A 19,132-nucleotide genomic window follows, 5' to 3' on the forward strand; every position below is an offset into this window, starting at 1 on the left:
CCAGCTGCACTGTTCATTTTATTGGAGAAGACATCAATATTTGCTCTATATGCTAAATATTTTAGCATTTGTATTAAGACATCTCATACCCACTGTACTATGATCATCTTTGCTAAAAGTGACTACAATGGTTTCTAAATATGCACTATATAGCAGACAGACAATAATACACTTTTTCCTTCTTTCTGCAACTAAGGGCTTGTCTCCATTATGGGGTGGATCAACACTCCAGTGATCGATCCACTGACAGTCGATTTACTGAGTCTTGCTAGACTTTGCTGCACTAGACTCAATAAATTGACTGCTGGTCACTCTCCTGTCGACTGCTATACTCCAGCAGGAGATGAATAAGGGCAGTTGACTGGAGAGATTTTTTTCTGTTCACCTCCAGCAGCATGGACCTTGCAGTAAGTAAATCTAAGCTATGTCAATTTTTGTTACTCTATTAATGTAACTCAAAAGTTTGACCTGTCCTCATGGTGTAGAGCTGCCCTAAGATAGCCCTAGCAAGTTCTCCAAAAGCTGGTGCAAATATGCTGCACTACCTTTGGAGAACCCTTCATTCAAAGCCTCATTCTGTAACTGATCTTTTCAAGGAAGGAAATAAATGGAGTACATTTTGCTTTCCCTTCAAGTAATTGTGTCTTGGAAAGCACACTGTAATGGCTATTACACAGTTCCTGAACTAAGCTACAGAAGGAACACTTATGCCAAGAAAACAAAACAGCTTGATTTGGAATGGCTGGAAAGACTTGCAGGCAGCGGTGACAACAACAATCTGACACTTGTCTATGCACTGGCTGAATCCTTCGCCCCTGTAGCTACCAATAATCATAGAAGCCTAGAATCCTACCACTGGAAGGGATCTCAAGAGGTCATTGAGTCCAGCCCCCTGCCCAAAGTAGGATCAACCCCAACTAAATCATCTCAGCCAGGACTTTGTCAAGCTGGGACTTAAAAATCTCTAGGGACAGAGATTCCACCACCTCTCTAGGTAACACATTCCAGAGCTTCACTGCTCTCCTGAGCTGCGTCTACACGTGCACGCTACTTCGAAGTAGCGGCAACAACTTCGAAATAGTGCCCGTCGCGTCTACACGCATCGGGCGCTATTTCGAAGTTAACTTCGACGTTAGGCGGCGAGACGTCGAAGTCGCTAACCTCATGAGGAGATAGGAATAGCGCCCTACTTCGACGTTCAACGTCGAAGTAGGGACCGTGTAGACAATCCGCGTCCCGCAACGTCGAAATTGCTGGGTCCTCCATGGCGGCCATCAGCTGGGGGGTTGAGAGATGCTCTCTCTCCAGCCCCTGCGGGGCTCTATGGTCACCGTGGGCAGCAGCCCTTAGCCCAGGGCTTCTGGCTGCTGCTGCGGCAGCTGGGGATCTATGCTGCAGGCACAGGGTCTGCAACCAGTTGTCAGCTCTGTGTATCTTGTGTTGTTTAGTGCAACTGTGTCTGGGAGGGGCCCTTTAAGGGAGCGGCTGGCTGTTGAGTCCGCCCTGTGACCCTGTCTGCAGCTGTGCCTGGCATCCCTATTTCGATGTGTGCTGCTTTGACGTGTAGACGTTCCCTCGCTGCGCCTATTTCGATGTTGGGCTGAGCAACGTCGAAGTTGAACATCGACGTTGCCGGCCCTGGAGGACGTGTAGACGTTATTCATCGAAATAGACTATTTTGATGTCGCAACATCGAAATAAGCTATTTCGATGTTGGCTGCACGTGTAGACGTAGCCCTGGTGAAATAGTTTTGTCTAATATCCAACATACACCTCCCTTCCAAAAACACAAAAAAAAATCAGCACATAACCTCCCACAGATCCTTGAAAGGCCCCCTCAAGGATTGAGCTCACAATGCTAGGCTTACAAGGCCAATGCTCTAACCACGGGGCTATCCTTCCCCAGAAAGAGACACATCCTTCCACACCACTGAAAGAACTCTGTCCCGCTGAGTAAATTTAGCTAGAGATTTAGAAACAGAAGAAGCCTCCAACTTACAAGTACATTGTGTTCCAAAAGCTTATTTGTAAATTGGTTGTTTGGAACTTAGGACACATTTTCTCATAGAAACAGAGTTATAAATGGTAGTCACATTTCTAGGCTAGCCCACAAAAATCTGTTTAACCCATAATGTAGCTGAAATACTATATATCTGCAATGAAAAATAGTAGAAATCATTTTTATTTTACCTTCAATAGTGTTGAGGAAAGTCATGTTTAGTTACAGGAGGATGCAGGGGATAGGTGGAGATTCTAAAGGGGCCTTCTGGGCACTCCCCCAGCTGCATCCTTGCCCCACGCCCATGTCTGCACCCAACCCCCACTCACCAGTAGGTGGACAGCAGCATGAGTGTGAGCTGGAGAACTCTGGAGGAGCAGGGGCGGCTGTGCAGACAGTGACTAGAGAGAAGCAATGTTTCCCCTTCAGAGTGCCACTTCTCTCCAGCAGCTGGTTGTGCAACTCTGCCCCTGCCTTTCTGCCAGAGTCCTCCGGCCAGCACTTGTGCTGCTCGCTACCACTTGTGTCTGTTGCCTATTCCCTTAGGCCAAAATTGTCCTAAGCCATTTGCAGAATATGCAGCTGTGTACAGATGTGAACATTTGGGGCACCACTAGATCTTAATATCCACCCACCTCTTCCTGTCCCCTTTCTGTGGCTCTGCTCCTCTGGAGAGGCTCCAGTTAGCCTGAAGGTGAAAAAGCCCACCAGACATTGATCCTGTGAAAGAGCCATTCAAGCAGTAATGAAGCTATTTAACAGGCATTTGCCAATTTCAGCTATATGCTGTCAGTTTCTGAACTTACCATGTTTCTCTATAGGGCCTTAGCTGAAAATTTGCTTTAAAAAATGTTTCATTAGTGTGTTGCTGTAGATTATAAAATCACAGTTCTATGGAATCACCATTCCCCACCAGCAAGCTGCCGTTGGACATAGTGCCCCATACGTTCTAAGGGCATCTCTGCTTGAAACTGCTGGTGAGCTGTTGTTTGTATAAGCAGATGTTCAAAAGTCAGACGTTTGTTGTAACTTGGGAGGTGCTTTTATGTATTAAAGGTCAGAGGAAGACAATAAAATGTGATGCCTTATAATAGCAGTTTTCTACCTGTGGCCTAAGGGGCATCTGCAGATTTTGTGTATGACTTCCAAAGGAGTCTGTACCTCCACTGAATAAAAATTTAGGGAACTGTAAATGAAGAGTACTTGAAAATGACTGCCTTAGAGACTATGTGGTGGTATAAGACTGTTTGTACCAGTACAACTGCACCAAAATTAGGTCATACAGAGGGCTGGGAGCATTTCTGGTCATATTTTTTGTGGCTATCACAACAGCTTATGACAAGGGAACATCCTTCCCTCACAGGAATATTTTAAAAAGCTCTGCAGAGAGAATATTGTGTATTGTTCATCCTGTCAGGCAGGCTATTTCCACCCTTACTGAGATCAGTTTTGACCTTCCACTGTTATACTGTCATCTTCTGTAAGAAATACAATGACCAGACTACTTTAACAGTGTCAGCCAATGGCCAGGTAATGAGCGGTCTGTGAGCCTATTTTACATCCGAGTCTTTAGCTGCTAGAATGACCTGCCCCTTTGCAGTGGGCAGCCAAGATGGTTGATGGATGCCCCCGAGATTCACCCGAGTCTTTAACTGCTAGAACAGACTGTCCCTTCACAGTGGGCAGCCAGTGTGGCTGATGGGTGCCCCTGAGATTGGTGCAGAGAGCTTATTCCACCCGAGACTTTGACTACTGGGACAGACTGTCCCTTCGCAGTGGGCAGCCAGTGAGGCTGACGGGTGCCCCAAGAGTCTGCTCCGTGGGGGCAGCACAACTCAGTACCCAGCTTTTACTGCACCTTACCACTGACCAGGCTGAATACAGCCAAACCGGCTAAGGTTCTTCGTTTGTGTTTGGCCGAGTTACAGCAACTAGAAGGGGGTCAGGCTGAAGCTTAAACAGGGTTGCTATTTATTACAAAGCAGAAATGAAGATCTTAATGGTTACAGAATTATATAAAGTCTTAATGGTTACAGTTGCAGGAAAAGTTAGATAAAATCTTAATGCTTACGCTGTTATTGCTCTATTTGCTTAGCTACTATAGTAGGATGATACAAACGACATGTCAATTAGAGAAAGTTACCCATTTGAGGACCAGATGCCTCAGACTAAAGAGCTCTTACTATTAAATGTGCACAAAAAAACATTGCAGGTATAATTCTCACCCCTGCGTCCTTCGACTCTGGCGTAGCCAATGTTGTTCACTGAATCCCTTGGGAAGAACAGACAAGGAGAGCGTCCCCTAGATCCTCGGGAGGCAATAACCTTACCTGACCGGCAGGCACAGGAAATTGGAGCTCAGTTAGAGTAGGCTGCCAGGCCCCTCTTTATACCCACTTGGAGCACACAGGTTCTTCCTTATCTCAAGGTACCAATTGTACTGGTTCGTCTTTGTGATGCCAGCACTTACAAGGCAGTTACACTTGTAAGACAGAGATAACTAAATTTATAGAAATGGGGCAAACTTTCACACGGGCAGTAAAATTCCCCTCCTGGGACAAAAGTGTGGGCTGATCAATTATCAATACCAGCCGAGGGCAGCTTGAAGCTCTGAGGCCGTTGGCTAGACCGTTAGCCCTCTTATCTGTAGTCTTCAGTCCAGGGTCATGCTGACATAGCACATCTGTGTTTGTGAGGCACCAGACAGTGTTTGAGATTAGCGCATCTGTGCTCTCAAAACATTCCAAGACTGTGCTGTTTCTTTGTGCTGTGTGCTCTGAGGCACCAAAGAGGGGCAGGCAAGCTGGATTAGAGCGGGGGGGCGGGGATTCTGTCTGGCTACAAACAGCTGTTCACATTTCAGTGCCACAGCGTGGAGAGTGCTTCCCAGCACAGGTAGACAAACGCACACTGCCTCTGCTCACGCTAGCACGCTAAAACTAGCAATATGGCTGCAGCAGCACAGACGGTGGCTTGGACTAGCTGCCAATGTACAAATTTGACCAACCCCCTGGGTACAAACTTGGTTTGATTTCTGCAGTGACTTGGTCTAGCATGCCATGGATCTCTACTGAACCTGGGAAGCGCACCCCTGCAGCCAACATGGAGACATACTGGAAAGGTATGTGTAATTACAATAAACTCTTTCCCATCTGGCATTCAATCTTCTGGAATTCTCAAATAACCAGCATTTTACCCATAAGTACATTTTAGTTCAATTTTCCATATTTACAGTATAGTGAAAATAAATACAAATAAATACAGCATAAGTGTACAGTACTACTGTTGTTGGTAAATAAAGTACTCTGCATTCATTTTTGTTTGTTTCTTAATATCTAATCTTGTTTTTCTTTAGTGTTATGCATTGCTAAGTATATCTCTCTGTTATCCAGAATATTTGAATATCCAGAAACCTCCTGGCCTGGGGTTGCCGGATATGAAAGAATTTACTGTACTCAGGAAGATGAATGACCTCACTTTCAGATGAATCTCCAAAATTCATTGTGAAATATAAAAAGCGGAGGTCTTCCACACTGCTGTCTTGGTATGTGTGCCTGCCGCAGGATGACGTTACTAGTTTCTAGGTGACAAGCAGAAGCTGGATGCAAAGGCCATGTGTGTGGGGGATACCAGGGAGCATGTGCCCCCCCAAATGATATGGATGGGGGCAAGGGGTCAGCCTGCAGCTGGTAAGGCCAGAGTCCCTGGCCACCCATGGGGACTACTAGGTGGGCCTGGCACCCACAACAGAGGGCCAGCCTCTCCCACTCACCAGCAACAGTGGGGGAAAGTGAAGAGACATAGTCCCAGATCACTCTGCTCTCCTTGTGCTTTGCTCAGGAGTTGGGGAGGGGACCACTCCTGCACTCACCGGCAGCAAGCAGAGTGATGTGATTGGGGGAGCAGAGCCTTTCAGTTGGTACTGGATGTCTCCCTAAAAGATCTGCTCTGGCTCACAGGTTCTCTTCCCTCCACAAACACATCAACGTATTTGTTAACTGTATTTTAGCATCAGTCTGTTTAAACAATGATGAAGGGCCCATTGCCATTATCAGCCTAGCTTTTATACTGATTGGTACCAAGTGTGATAGATGAGTATGAAGCTGTCCATTCTAAACTTCCTTTGATTTACACCTGCAGCACCTTGCTCTGCTAGTGGGGTAGGGTATCTGCTGGCACGTCTATATGCCTGACTCTGGATGTAAGGGAGGTGAAAGTAGGTCTTCAGCAGAGAAAACAAGGGTTTGGGATGGGGAAAGACAGTGAGGCTTGGTGCAAAGTAACCATATTGGCAGCCAAGACTGAGGTTTCAGCTGTTGGATTCTGTACCATTATTTTGAAACAGTCTTTATTAACAAGCCATGCCCCAGAGAATCTTTACCTCTGTAAGAGAGGTAGCCCTGTTAGTCTGTAGCTTCACAAAAACAAGCAGTTCTGTAGCACCGTGAAGACTAACAAATTTAATAATAAAAAAATTGTTAATCTTTAAGGTGCTACAGGATGGCTTGTTTTTTGTTTAACTGTTATTTGTTTAACTGTGTGTTCACTTTGTTTTGAGTGGTGCCTTTCAACAGTCAGAAGATTACATCTATGGGATTTCTTCTGAAGCAGTGGTGACATCTATTGGCTAATGAGAGAAAAAACAAAATTAGTTTTCTATTGGAGTATATTGTACTTCCCACTATATTACTGAAATGCAGATGTGCAAAAAGCAATTGGATGGGAGCAGCTTGTTTGCATTTATTGCTCCAATTAAAAGGTTTAGGAAATACTGCCATTATGAAGAAAGTTAAACATTTGTGGAAAAGAAGCTGTGACTTCAGCTGATGTTACAAAGGGATATATGTGGGTGCAGGGACAAGTTAGGGGATTACAGTGTCACCAGCACTCACTGTTACCATGACACAATTACAGCCCCCCTATAGGGGCTCTCATGAGAAAATGCTGGAGGCCTAGAGAATTCTTCCTGTGTTGTAGTCTTCCTGCCCATTGCTAGATCTGCTGTGCTGCAGGCAGTTGACAGTCCTGGGGTGCCTCTATGGGGAACTGGGAGGGAGAACACTTGCTATAAGATTTAAAGGGGTATCTGTACCCAGCAGGCTGGTAATTGGGCACAGTTACCGGAGCCTACCCGGAGACTGGGAGGCTGGCTGTAGCTCTGGGCTAAGCAGTCTGGCATGACTGAATGCAAGGTTTGCAGGGGGTGGTCAAGACTGCAGGAGTCACCCAGGGAGTCTAAATGAGCCTGCTGGGGCTGAGTTGGAGTGAGCTAGAGGAGCCTGCCAGTAGGAGTAGGGAAGTCTCTACACAATGGGAGGGGAGAAGACAAGAGTCAGGAAGCAGCCGCACAGTGGAACTGGTACCTACAAAAATATAATATGGAGATATACATATCTCATACAACTGGAAGGAACCTTCAGAGGCCATCGAGTCCAGTCCCCTGCCTTCACAGCAGGACCTATTACCATTTATGACAGACTTTGTTATAGGTAGAAAATTCAACCTTGTACTTGCAATGCACACAGAGCAGAGGCAGGAAGAAGTAGTTTTAAAAAGTAAGACAGCAGGTTAAATAATTGATTCTTTTTAAGCTCAATTTCAGACATAATAATTTTTAGGCAAACCATAGTTTTTGTGTTCTAGCCCATGGCTTTCAGCCTCTTGAAGTTGCCAATACTGGTTAGTAATGGAGTGTGGGAACCCTTCCCCACTTACACAGTGATTTAGATGTTGACCAGGTCAATAGCACCCATACCTCATTACCACCTGATAGTAATTTGGTGGCCTTAAATTAGCATTGTCCTTGTCCTGCAGGAGACTTTTTGTGCTTCAAGATAAATTCCATTGAATTGCCCCACCACCTAGAGGTCATGGAGACTAAACCTTCTGATGTGTAGAAAGGATCAGTCTACAGCACATTCACAGAGCAATTTGGAAAAAGCTTGCTTTTGTCACTGTCCTTGTCATACCAATTTTGTGGGATAAGCAAAAGGGCCTAGATCCTCTGTGCATTATGCGTTCCATGGAAATCAATGGGAGTTAACTGGTTAAACACCTTTGAGGATCTTGGCTGTGGTATCCACCCTCAAGACCACAATCTGGCACATTTCATAATCACCAAACTCACAAATACTTAATCAGCAAATAATAGGTCTACTTTATCATGTTTACATTGCCACATGCCTACATTTTGCCCATTGTTTTGTTATACACAGAAATTATAATCCTTTAACAGATCCACATGTAGCAGATGAGTTTCTATTATACTTCCTGGATCTCTAAAAGGTGGTCCATCACATTTATACTCCCTGGTACCACAAGGAAAATATTAAAGCTGGAGTGATGTCCTCACTTCAAACAAAAGATAGCTTTAATAAAATACCAACGATGGAACAAAAACTCATGAATGTGTGATCTTAAATGAATGAATACTTTGTACAATGAAAAAATTCTCTGCTATTCTTTCTAAAATTGTCCTTTGTCGGAGGAATGTCAGATATAGGGTCAACTGTTAACCTATGAAGCCTCATCCCCACTGTATGTGCGGTGAAGTATGCACAACCCATCTCCATCTGAAATCATCCAACTAAGCAGCCAGTTCTGTATCACTTTTTGGTCAGTTACACAAAACAGAGCCTGACGGTGGCTTCCTTTTCACAGAATCCAAAGCCATTTTAATTCATAAAATGGACTTTTACATAATCAGTTCAAAACAAAGCATGAGTTTTAAAAATACATTTGTATAAACACAGTAAAAACAATATTGGTACAGGCTGAAAGAAAGCCTCAGAAGTTCATCAGGTAGATATAAGGAAGAATACTAAACAGAAGTTGAGTGTTGCATTTTATTTGAAATTGTATTTTAGATTTGACTTAAAGCCTTGTACTCTGGATGGAGTATAAATCATCTACAAGTCTCCACTTCCTTCTGTCTTGGGACAAAACATCTAGCTGACCTCAGGAATACCCCAGTTGGTGTAGTTCAATCTCAGTAAATCTTCTCAACATTGTCTGAGGTCTTCCTCTTTTGCGTTTTCCTTGCAAGTTCCATGTGAGAGCTTGACAGACTACGGTGGATGATGGTTTTCTGAGTGTTTCGTAGAGCTAAGACTAATTTCAGTCTTTGCCTATGAAAGTGCTGTGGACCCTGGAGCTATTCTATTTTCATTCAGTAAATCAAATCACACTTTCATGATCACATTGCTATGTATGAAGATGGAGGACTCTGTTGTAACCTCAGAGAGCCATGATGTGGCACTAGTGGCGTAAGCTCATTTGCTCTAGGAAACTAGTGTCTGCCATTTTGGTTCCGCAGGGATCTACAGGAACAACCCAAACAAAGGTTAAAAAAAGGCTCAGAACCTTCCTGCCAGGTCCCCATCTCCTAGCTAGCCTTTGTCTCCTTTACTCCTGAGGCAGTGGTTTGTCCTCTAGTCACTAAAATCTATTAGCATATCTGGAGGTTTTTTTCCAATTATAGCTAGATTTCCTAAACAAAGAAAAACACAAAACAGTTCTTCAGTCTACCCTGACCTATAGCTTCCTGATTTTCCTTTGCCCTTCTCACCCATCCAGCTTCAGTGCTCATTTCAGCATTCTAATGTGCTCTTTCACCTGTGCATCACCTCACAGGGCCTTCTCCCTGCAGGCCCTTTTTCATACAGCAGCTCCCAATTCCCACCCCCACTTCCAGGGAACTTCATGCTGCTTCTGCTTCTTTATTGGTAGCTGCCTCACCCTCTTACCTTGCACAACTGAGGACCACCTGCCCTAGCACAAGGGTGCAAGACTTGCTTTATTTAAAGAGACCAGCACTGGTAACACTCATATTTTCCATCTTGCTCAGGAAGGAAAACCAAGATCTGTTTCATCTTCTGGGTTCCAGCCTAGCAAACCTCCATTAAGAAGCCAATTACTACTCTTTACAATCCCTTGCTACTTCCCCAGACCATTCCTACCTCTTCTGTTTTTTCATTATCTTTCACCAGGCTGCAGCCTCTGCTATTCCCGCTCTGGAATTCCGTATCCTCATACAGCTTTTTCCCCATTCTCTGATTGTCTCCTAACTACAAAGTTCTCTCTTTTAGGTTTGTTTGAGCCTGCCATCATCAAGTATGCCCTCACCTGGGCTTGATACTAAATTAGGGCTGACTCACCCTAATCCAGTTCTAACCAGGTGGGCTAATTAAGACTTAAGACTCCAATTACTTCTGTATGTGCCAATGTGAAGCATTATCTTCCCCATTTTTAACATATTTATATTTCAACAAATCCCAAAAGAGGAGTCATGGGGAAAAAAGCCCCAAAGCCAGAGGTTTACAGGTATGAATCAATGACTGATATATGCCCAAATATTATCATACAGCACAGTGACTGAGTTGGCTCTAAGTACCAACTTTTTAAATTTCAGAGCCTGGGTCACCACACACTGCTGGAGTTAAAACAAGGAAAACTATTTTGAATGGCCAAATCCAAAAGTAAACTGAAAATGGCCACCAAACTGATACAATAAGCACAGCAAAGGACTTATAACAGATAACCCCAACTGAGCAGAAGTTGGGGTTCTCTGTAAACTCCATTTCAAAGACAAACATGCACAGTAAGCAATAAAGAAAATCTACCTGCCACAGAAGGAAGAAGGATATAGGTGAGTTTGGCAGGATTCAAATCTGTAATTCAACGGACTGTAGGTATCTCAGATTGGACACTGTAAGATACCTATGTATAACAGTGCATACTTGCATATGGTAAAATTTAAAATTTTATTGATAGTTTGTTTGACAATATTTCCTTTAGAAGATGTTTTACTTGCAATTATTGTTTTATTTTGCCTATTACGATCATTACATACACTATAAATTGATGCACCAGTATTTCATATTTATATTTCCAAGATGTGCTGTCAAATTGTGTAAGTTCAGGCTGAACCTCTCGCATCTGGCACTCCTGTCCCACAATATCGGTGGTCCAGCCTGATTTTAGTTAGCTGGACGGCTAGCTGGTGTAGCCAAGTTTCCCGCAGTCGCATAAATTTGTTTACAGCCACCTGTCCTGGTGCTCAGTGTTCTGTGCTATTATTAGGTGTAATTTACCCCTAAAGAGCCCAGTAAGCAGTGGAAGTGTTGGCAATGCTGCTAGAAAATAATGACCTCCTGTTGTTTGGCAAATTCCCTCCCAATCAGGTCCTGAGGGTACAGGACTAGAAAGATTCAACTTATATAATCAATTTACTTTAGAAGTAGGGAAAATGTTTGCAGAGAGAGGAAAATATATGTGTATAATCAAAACCACTATAATTACATCAAATTTGTCCAGATGCACAGGAGGAAATCAATATTTTCTGGAAGAAAACAAAGCTTCTCTGCTTCCACAGTAGAAGACAAAACCTTTTTCTAACATTAATACTAATTCAACAAACGTAAAACACATATATTGCCAAATTATTTGTCTGAGACATATGAGATCTGCCAAATCATAAGGTGCTAATCTCTGTCTAATCCTGGACAGATGCTCACTGGAAGCAGATATAAGGAATGTCTGCATCTCTGCAAAGGGTTCAGAAATATTGATGTGAATCTTGTATGTTTCATATGCCTGTTGAAAAACATAGACCTTTAATTGCCCTTTATTTCAAAAAGAAACAAAATCTGTTTTGAACAGAAGATTTTTCTCATTACAGTAGAACCTCAGAGTTATGAACACCAGAATTACAAGCTGACCAGTCAGTCACATACCTCATTTGGAACCAGAAGTACACAATCAGGAAGCAGCAGAGGTTTACATTTAAAAACAAACAAACAAAAAAACCCACAAAGGAATACTGTGTTAAACAGAAACTATTTAAAAAAAGGGAAGTAGCATTTTGTTTCTGTACAGTAAAGCTTTCAAGACTGTATTAAGTTGATATTCATTTGTAAATTTTGAAAGAATAACCATAATATTTTGTTCACTTATGAACATTTCAAAAAAACTTTTATTCACAACATATTCTTAACTTTCAGGTCCTACTGAATTATTTATCTTCCAGCAGTGCTTACTAGTGCCAACTGAGATCAGGGTGCCATTGTGTTAAGTACTGTTAAAACACACAAAAAGAGAAAGGCCCTATCCTGAAGAGCTAAGAATCTGATCAAGCATGGTCAAATTATGTTTCTTTTACAATTAAAATGCAGCTTGCAGAGTGCCCCCCACCCCGTGCACACGCCACCCCATTCTCCACGTAGTAGATAGGTAAAGCAAATCGCAATGTTGTGATTCCAAAGCGAATCCTCTGAGGTCAAAACAAGAGTCAAACAAGGCTGCACTGTTGCCCCAGGGTTGTGAGCTCTATCCTTGAGGAGGCCATTTAGGGGTCTGGGACAAATAGATTTAATTAAAAAAAAATATCTGTCAGGAATGGTGCTTGGTCCTCACAAGGGCCGTGTCTACACTAGCCCCAAACTTTGAAATGTCCACGCAAATGGCCATTTTGAAGTTTATTAATGAAGCGCTGAAATGCATATTCAGCGCTTCATTAGCATGCGGGCGGCTGCGGCACTTCGAAATTGACGCGCCTCGCCGCCACGCGGCTTGTCCCGACGGTGCTCCTTTTCGAAAGGACCCCGCCTACTTCAAAGTCCCCTTATTCCCATCAGCTCATGGGAATAAGGGGACTTCGAAGTAGGTGGGGTTCTTTCAAAAAGGAGCCCCGCTGGGACCAGCCGCACGGCGGCGAGGCACATCAATTTCGAAGTGCCGCAGCCGCCCGCCTGCTAATGAAGTGCTGAATATGCATTTCAGCACTTCATTAGTAAACTTCAAAATGGCCATTTGCGTGGCCATTTCGAAGTTTGGGGCTAGTGTAGACGTAGCCAAGAGGGCAGAGGACTCAACTCAATGACCTCCCAAGGTCCCTTCCAGCTCTATGAGATGTGTATCTCCATATTATTATTACTATGTAACTTGAAAGCAGCATTTTTAAAGCATTTCAGATTGATATTGGTCAGAACCACTGACCAAGATTCTTCCAAACTCTCACAAAGATTTTGTGTGTTCAAATTTAATGAGTTCTAGCTTGGATCTAGTTTGAATATTGTGGCCCAAGCCACAATATTCAGAAAGAAATTTAGAGGGAAGTTTTCCCAGAGTTAGGAAAGGTCTGTATCTGTTAGATATGACATTGCCATTTCATGGTCATATCCAATTATAGTGTTTTATGTGTATTCAGTTCATTCCTGGGACAATGAGGGCCCAATCCTTCTAATCTCAGCTCTGGAAACAAGGCTTATGACAAAAGCCAGATTTATTCCCTCTTTATTTTTAAAGAGATTGCCATCCAATTAGATTATTATTTTCAACACTTTACTTGATACATTTTTCAGTAACAAGCAAAAAGTGGTTTCCTTCTACTACATACAAGAGACCAATATTAAGAAATATACCTATAACAATTAATCAACTCCAGCATGAATCTTAACTTAAAAGTTGTTACTATACGTTTCTTAAAGGTGCTGTGGAAGAGGAAATCTGAAATAAAAGCTATATACGTATTACACAGACTTGTTAACCAAACACAAGTACCATTATCAGTTCTGTTCATGCACTGATACACAGTTTCATATGTATGTGGCACTAATCTCTCTTCCATTTCACAGTACAGATATTAAAAATTATGTCCAGCAAAACAAGCCTGCCACATGCTTTCCCCATGGCCCAGAAAACATACTGGTGTACAGAATTCTGATTACTAGTATTTGATTTCCCTTCAAATGCGTAGAAACTAGCAGAAGTGACATGAAGAAGCAGGGTCGTGCATGAGTGTCTTCTCTGAACTAGGGTAGCAGTACTTCTGGTAATACTTTGATAATTGTTTCATAAACTATGTTATGAAATAAATGAACTTCAGAAACTAAAAAGCTTGAGAGCTATGGTGAGTTGGGGACTAGCTGACAAAGAACTAGTTCCAGCTGGCCGGTTTTGATATATTGGTGTGAATGCCTCCACTTTATTTCATGTAAAATAAATACCACACAGATGAACAAGTAACTGATGAGACTGAGATGAAAAAGGCTCTATTTTTTCAGGCCAAGGAAAGAGGCTAAGACACTAGGTCTATGTCTACACTAGCTCCCTTCTTCGAAAGAAGCATGGTAAGTAGGGTCTTGGGATATTATTAACTAAGTGCTGCGCTGCATATGCAGCATTTCATTAAGCCAATTCTCCCCCATGGAAATTTTGAAGTGTTAAACTTGAGGAGTAAAGGGACTTTGAAGTTGCCCAGGCACTTTGAAATACTGGTGGGTGAGCCACGGCTACATGCAAGCCAGTACTTTGAAGTTTAATGCTTTGAAGGTGTCACGGGGGAGAATTAGCTTAATAAAGTGCTGCATATGCAGCGCAGCTCTTCATTAATAATCTCCCAACACCCTACTTACCATGCTCCCTTTGAGGTAGGGAGCTAGTTTAGACACAGCCAAGGCTGTGGTGTATGCAACAAAGTAATACCTAGTGTCAACAAAATGAACAGCTTTGAGAATGGGAAACTAAATAAACATCATCTTCTTCTTCGAGTGGTCCCCGTGGGTGCTCCACAATATGTGTCGGGCTTGCCCGGCGCCGCAGATTGGAAATCTTCCAGCAGTTTCTCCTGGATTGTACATGTGCCGGCGCGCACCGCCCCCCTGCGTGCCCCCAGCTGCATGCACGATCCGGTCCCCGCCAGTTCCTTCTTAACCGCCATCGGCTGCAGATGGAATCTGCTCAGGCTAAGGCCAGAGTCAGATTACTTAGTGGTTTTTTTCCACGTGTAATTTGTTGTTTTTTGGTTATTAAACAAACAAACAAAAACAAAAACAAAAAAAAAGAAGAGAGAAAGCAAAGACAAAGAGAATACCAGTTAAAAAAAAAAAAGGAAAAAGAGAGGAGCGGAGAAGAACAGAGCGGACGTGAAAGGCCATTAGGCCTCCCGCTGCTGCAGGCCGGTGATCACTCTTTGAGGAGGAAAGGCACGGATTAAGTGCTAAGTACCCTCTTAACAATAAAGGACTCACCACAATGGCCTCTTCAGGTTTTTACACAGCGTTGAGTCATACTGTGAAGCTATGCTGGCCTCCGTGGGGCATAGCGAAGGCATCCGACGCCTGCGGGAATTGCAGGCTACCTGGCCATGTTTCTCACTGTGCTCTGACCCCCCCGCCCCAGAGCAGAAACGGAGGGAACTCTCCCTGGCTCGATCCTTGCCGTGCATCTGCAGCGAGCAGGACGAGCGGAGCACACAGCTACTGGCCGCATACTCAGGCGGCGGCACCGTCACAGGTGGCACAAACCCCCGCGGCACCAGCGGTGCAGGGGTGCCAGGCATGGAGCCTGCAGGCACCGGAGGGGGATACCCGCGCAGCACCGCAGCTGATGGTGCCGAGCACAGTGCTAACAGCAGGGCTGAGATTCCCGGCAGGGGAGGGGGCGGTGCCAGCCCCGCAGCGGAGGGGCAAGGCAACATCAAAAACCCGGCACCGCAGTCCATCTCTGGACAGGGCTGCGCTGCTGTTAGCACCAACCCCTCCCCCTGTGATACACACGCCGCACCAAAGGCCTGTGTCTCCACCGGCCCATCGGGGGAGGGGAAAAAAACCAAAAAAACCCAAAAAAAACCCTGCCTTCTCCATTCCTCCAACCGATGTCACCACGGCTTGGGCCACCTTCACCATTTTCTGGGATTGGATCCCCCTGGAGTACTGTCACAAGCCAGTTTCACCTCTATCAGTGTCGCCGTGGAGGTCTTGCTCTCCCAGACATCGGGGGTATACACCCCGTGAGTGGTTCAGGTCTCCATCTCCGGACCCTTGCCATGGTCGTCCCTATCAGGCTGGACACAGATAAACCAGATAAACCCAGGGGCAGGTCCCCACCCGCAGCTGCTCAATACCCCTGTGGGCACTCCCGATCGGGGACGGAAACACAGTTGTCTCAAGGTGAGTTAAATTTAGAACCCCGAGACTTTCCTTCACAATCCTCCAGCGAGCAAGTGTGTCATCGCCCGCGGGAACCCGAGGGCTCAAGGGAGGTTTACCTTAGGGGTTCCTCCCCATCCTCCCCAGACGAGGCCATGGCCCCCGGGGATGTCTCTCCCCGGGATGACCTTAAACAGTTTCAGGAGCTGTTTTAAAGGGTGGCTTTCACGCATGACATTTAAATGGCACAGGTGCAGGAGAAACATCACAAACTCCTGGAAAATCTGAGACCCCCGGCTTCATCCAAAATTGCTATTCCGCTGGACGAAGCCATTCTGGAGTCAGCCATTACTACATGGCAGACTCCAGCCTCTGTTCCGCCTACGAATGGGAGAGCGGATAAGAAATACTTCGTCCCGGCAGAGGGCATGAAGTTCCTCTTCAGTCACCCACAACAAATTCTTTGGTGGTCGGGTCGTCCCAGCAGAGGACAAAGGCTTCTCAGTACAAATTGGGGGATCAGACAAAGATGCTAAGAAGATAGAGCTGTTTGGCAGGAAGGTATATTCCTCTCCTATCCTGCTATTGAGAATGGCAAATTATGGGCACACCTAGCAAACCATAATTTTGATAATTACTCTGGGCTTACTCCCCTCAAGGATTCACTCCCGGAAGACAAAAAGCCGGTGTTAAAGGCGATTGTTCAAGAGGGCTACGCAGCATCGCAGACGGGAGTCCAGATTGTCCTGGACGTGGCGGACACGGCGGCATGCTCAACGGCTACAGCAGTGGTCATGCATAGAGGATTCTGGCCCTGGACGTCGGGTATCTCGAGGGACCTACAGGCAAAGATCGTGGACCTTCCCTTTGATACACAAAAGCTGTTTTGCAGACTCAACTGACTCAGTCCCTCACTCCAGTAAGGACTTGAGAGCTACACTTAGAAGCTCGGGCATTTATACTCCCCCATACAGGAGGGAAAAATTTTATCCTCAGCAAAGACGCCACACTTACAACCACAGCGTGCTCAATATCAATGGGGCTACGGCCACGGGCGCTATCAATAGCGGCAACAGTACAGAACCCCTAGGTGACGTTCTCAACAAAGCCGTATGCCCTCGGGTCAGGCCTCAAAGGCAATAAGCTTGATGGGTATGTCGGGGGCTGCACTATCAATACCCTCGCTCAATGCCACTCTCATCTCATGTTCCATCATCGCCTCAGACCGTTCCACTCCCAATGGCAAAAGATCACCACAAACATATGGGCGCTGGAGATCATAGCCACGGTTACACGATCCCCTCCCAGTCACTTCCACCGACGAAGCCTCCCACCAGGCCTCACCTCAGGGGTGCTGCCACGAGGCAAGGCTCAAGCACAAGGTGACCCATCTTATGTTCACAAGTGCGGTGGAAAGAGTGCCGGAATAATTCCAGGGGAAGGTTTTTATTCACGCTACTTCCTATCGGAGAAGAAAACGGGACACTGGAGGCCCATCTTAGATCTTCGGGGCCTCAGCCGTTACTTGCGCAAGCAACGATTTCAGATGATCACAGTTGCCTTGATACTCATGGCACTGGACGATGGAGACTGGGTTGCAGCACTCCACTTACGAGATGCTTACTTTCATGTAACAATCCACTCGGCACACAGATGCTTCCTCCGCTTCACGGTCGGCCAGGAGTGCTTCCAGCACAGGGTTCTTCCGTTTGGCCTCTCCTCGGCCACCAGAGTCTTACCAAAATCCTGGCAGTGGTGTCAGCCTACCTGCACAGACAGGGGGTGTTTATTTTTCCCATATCTGGGTGACTGCCTGCTAAAAGGGACCTTGAAGGCAGAGGTCTCACGCATGATATGCGTCACAGCAGACACGTTTCTTCACTGGGCCTAGTCATCAACCTTGCAAGTTGAAGTCCGAACCCACACAACATATAGAGTTCATAGGGGCACGCATAACCTCTATCACAGCAAGGGTGTACCTACCCGACGCCCACTTCCGCACAATCAGTTCGCTGGTGCAAGTTATTACATACAGCCCCACGGTGCCGATCTTACCGTGCCTACAGCTGCTGGGCCATATGGAGGCAGTGACGTTTGTGGTACAGAATGCCAGGTTGCACATGTCAAGCCCATAGCATTGGCTGGCGAGCGTTGACAAACCGGCATCCCACACTGTCCACAGGGTGGTGTCGCCCACAACAGAGGTGCGCAGTTCCCTGGCGTGTTGGGAAAACCCCAAGAATCTGCTAGTGGGGGTGCCTTTTCACCAACCACAAATTTCTACTCTTCTTACTACCGACGCCTCCCACATGGGATGGGGAGCACACATCGGCGACAAGGTAACGCAAGGGCTATGGTTCCCTGCGGAACAGACACTGCACAGATCCATACTGGAGCTCAGAGCAGTGTTCAAAGCCTGCAAACATTTTCGAGATTAACTGCATGGCAAAGTAGTCGGGATTCAATACCAACAATACCTCCACTATGGTCTACATCAATCGATAAGGAGGAGCACAATCCCGTGCCCTATGTGCGGAAGCACTCCGATTGTGGAATCGGTGCATTGCCAACCACATAACGTTGAAAGCCTCGTACTTGCCGGGCGCGCACAACGTGAATGCAGACCAGCTGAGCAGGCACTTTGCAATCACGCACGAATGGCAGATCCGCTCCGATCTGCTACAGCGCATTTTTCGTACGTGGGGGTTTCCCCAGATCGATATGTTTGCCACCCAGTACAACAACAACAACAACAAAAAAAGTGTCCCCAGCACTGCTCCAGAGCAGAAGTGGGGCGGGGGTTCCTGGGGGACGCTTTCATGTTTTTCATGGAAGGGCTCCCTACTTTACGCGTTTCCCCCGCAGTGCTTATCCGCAAGGTCTTGCACAAAGTCGGAAGCGAGACAGCTCGCACAATACTCATAGTCCCGCTTGGGATCGGCAGCAATGGTTTCCCTTGCTTCTCCGCATGTCGGACCGTCCACCGCTCCCTCTACTGGTGGCGCCGGACTTACTCCCGCGGGCTCAAGGGTCCATAGTGCACCCGCACCCTTAAGGTCTGCACCTACAAGCATGGCTAATCCATGGCTCAGCTCCTTAAAGAACACATGTACGGAGGGAGCACAAGAAGTCCTGGAATGTAGCCGAAGGACCTCCACCAGGAGGACTTACAAGCACAAATGGACTCGTTTCACAGCCTGGTGTT

General features: G+C 45.6%; 2 protein-coding genes across 4 annotated transcripts in view; one reads left to right on the top strand and one right to left on the bottom strand.

Moving 5' to 3' along the window:
* The window catches only part of LOC142019263 (uncharacterized), a 198,363-nt gene extending 182,942 nt beyond the window's left edge, over nucleotides 1–15,421 (bottom strand). The window contains exon 1 of the mRNA XM_075005885.1: nucleotides 15,028–15,421. Within this exon, the coding sequence (XP_074861986.1) occupies nucleotides 15,028–15,338 (311 nt within the window). The 5' untranslated portion in view covers nucleotides 15,339–15,421. The remainder of the gene's footprint in view (nucleotides 1–15,027) is intronic.
* ATG7 (autophagy related 7) overlaps nucleotides 3,755–19,132 on the top strand; it is a 357,839-nt gene continuing 342,461 nt past the window's right edge. For all 3 annotated transcript variants that reach the window (XM_075006212.1, XM_075006211.1, XM_075006210.1), the window contains exon 1: nucleotides 3,755–5,120. The gene's annotated coding sequence lies outside the window, so the exon portion shown is untranslated. The remainder of the gene's footprint in view (nucleotides 5,121–19,132) is intronic.

The sequence above is a fragment of the Carettochelys insculpta genome, chromosome 11 (assembly GCF_033958435.1).
Source record: "Carettochelys insculpta isolate YL-2023 chromosome 11, ASM3395843v1, whole genome shotgun sequence".
Classification (NCBI taxonomy): Eukaryota; Metazoa; Chordata; order Testudines; family Carettochelyidae; genus Carettochelys; species Carettochelys insculpta.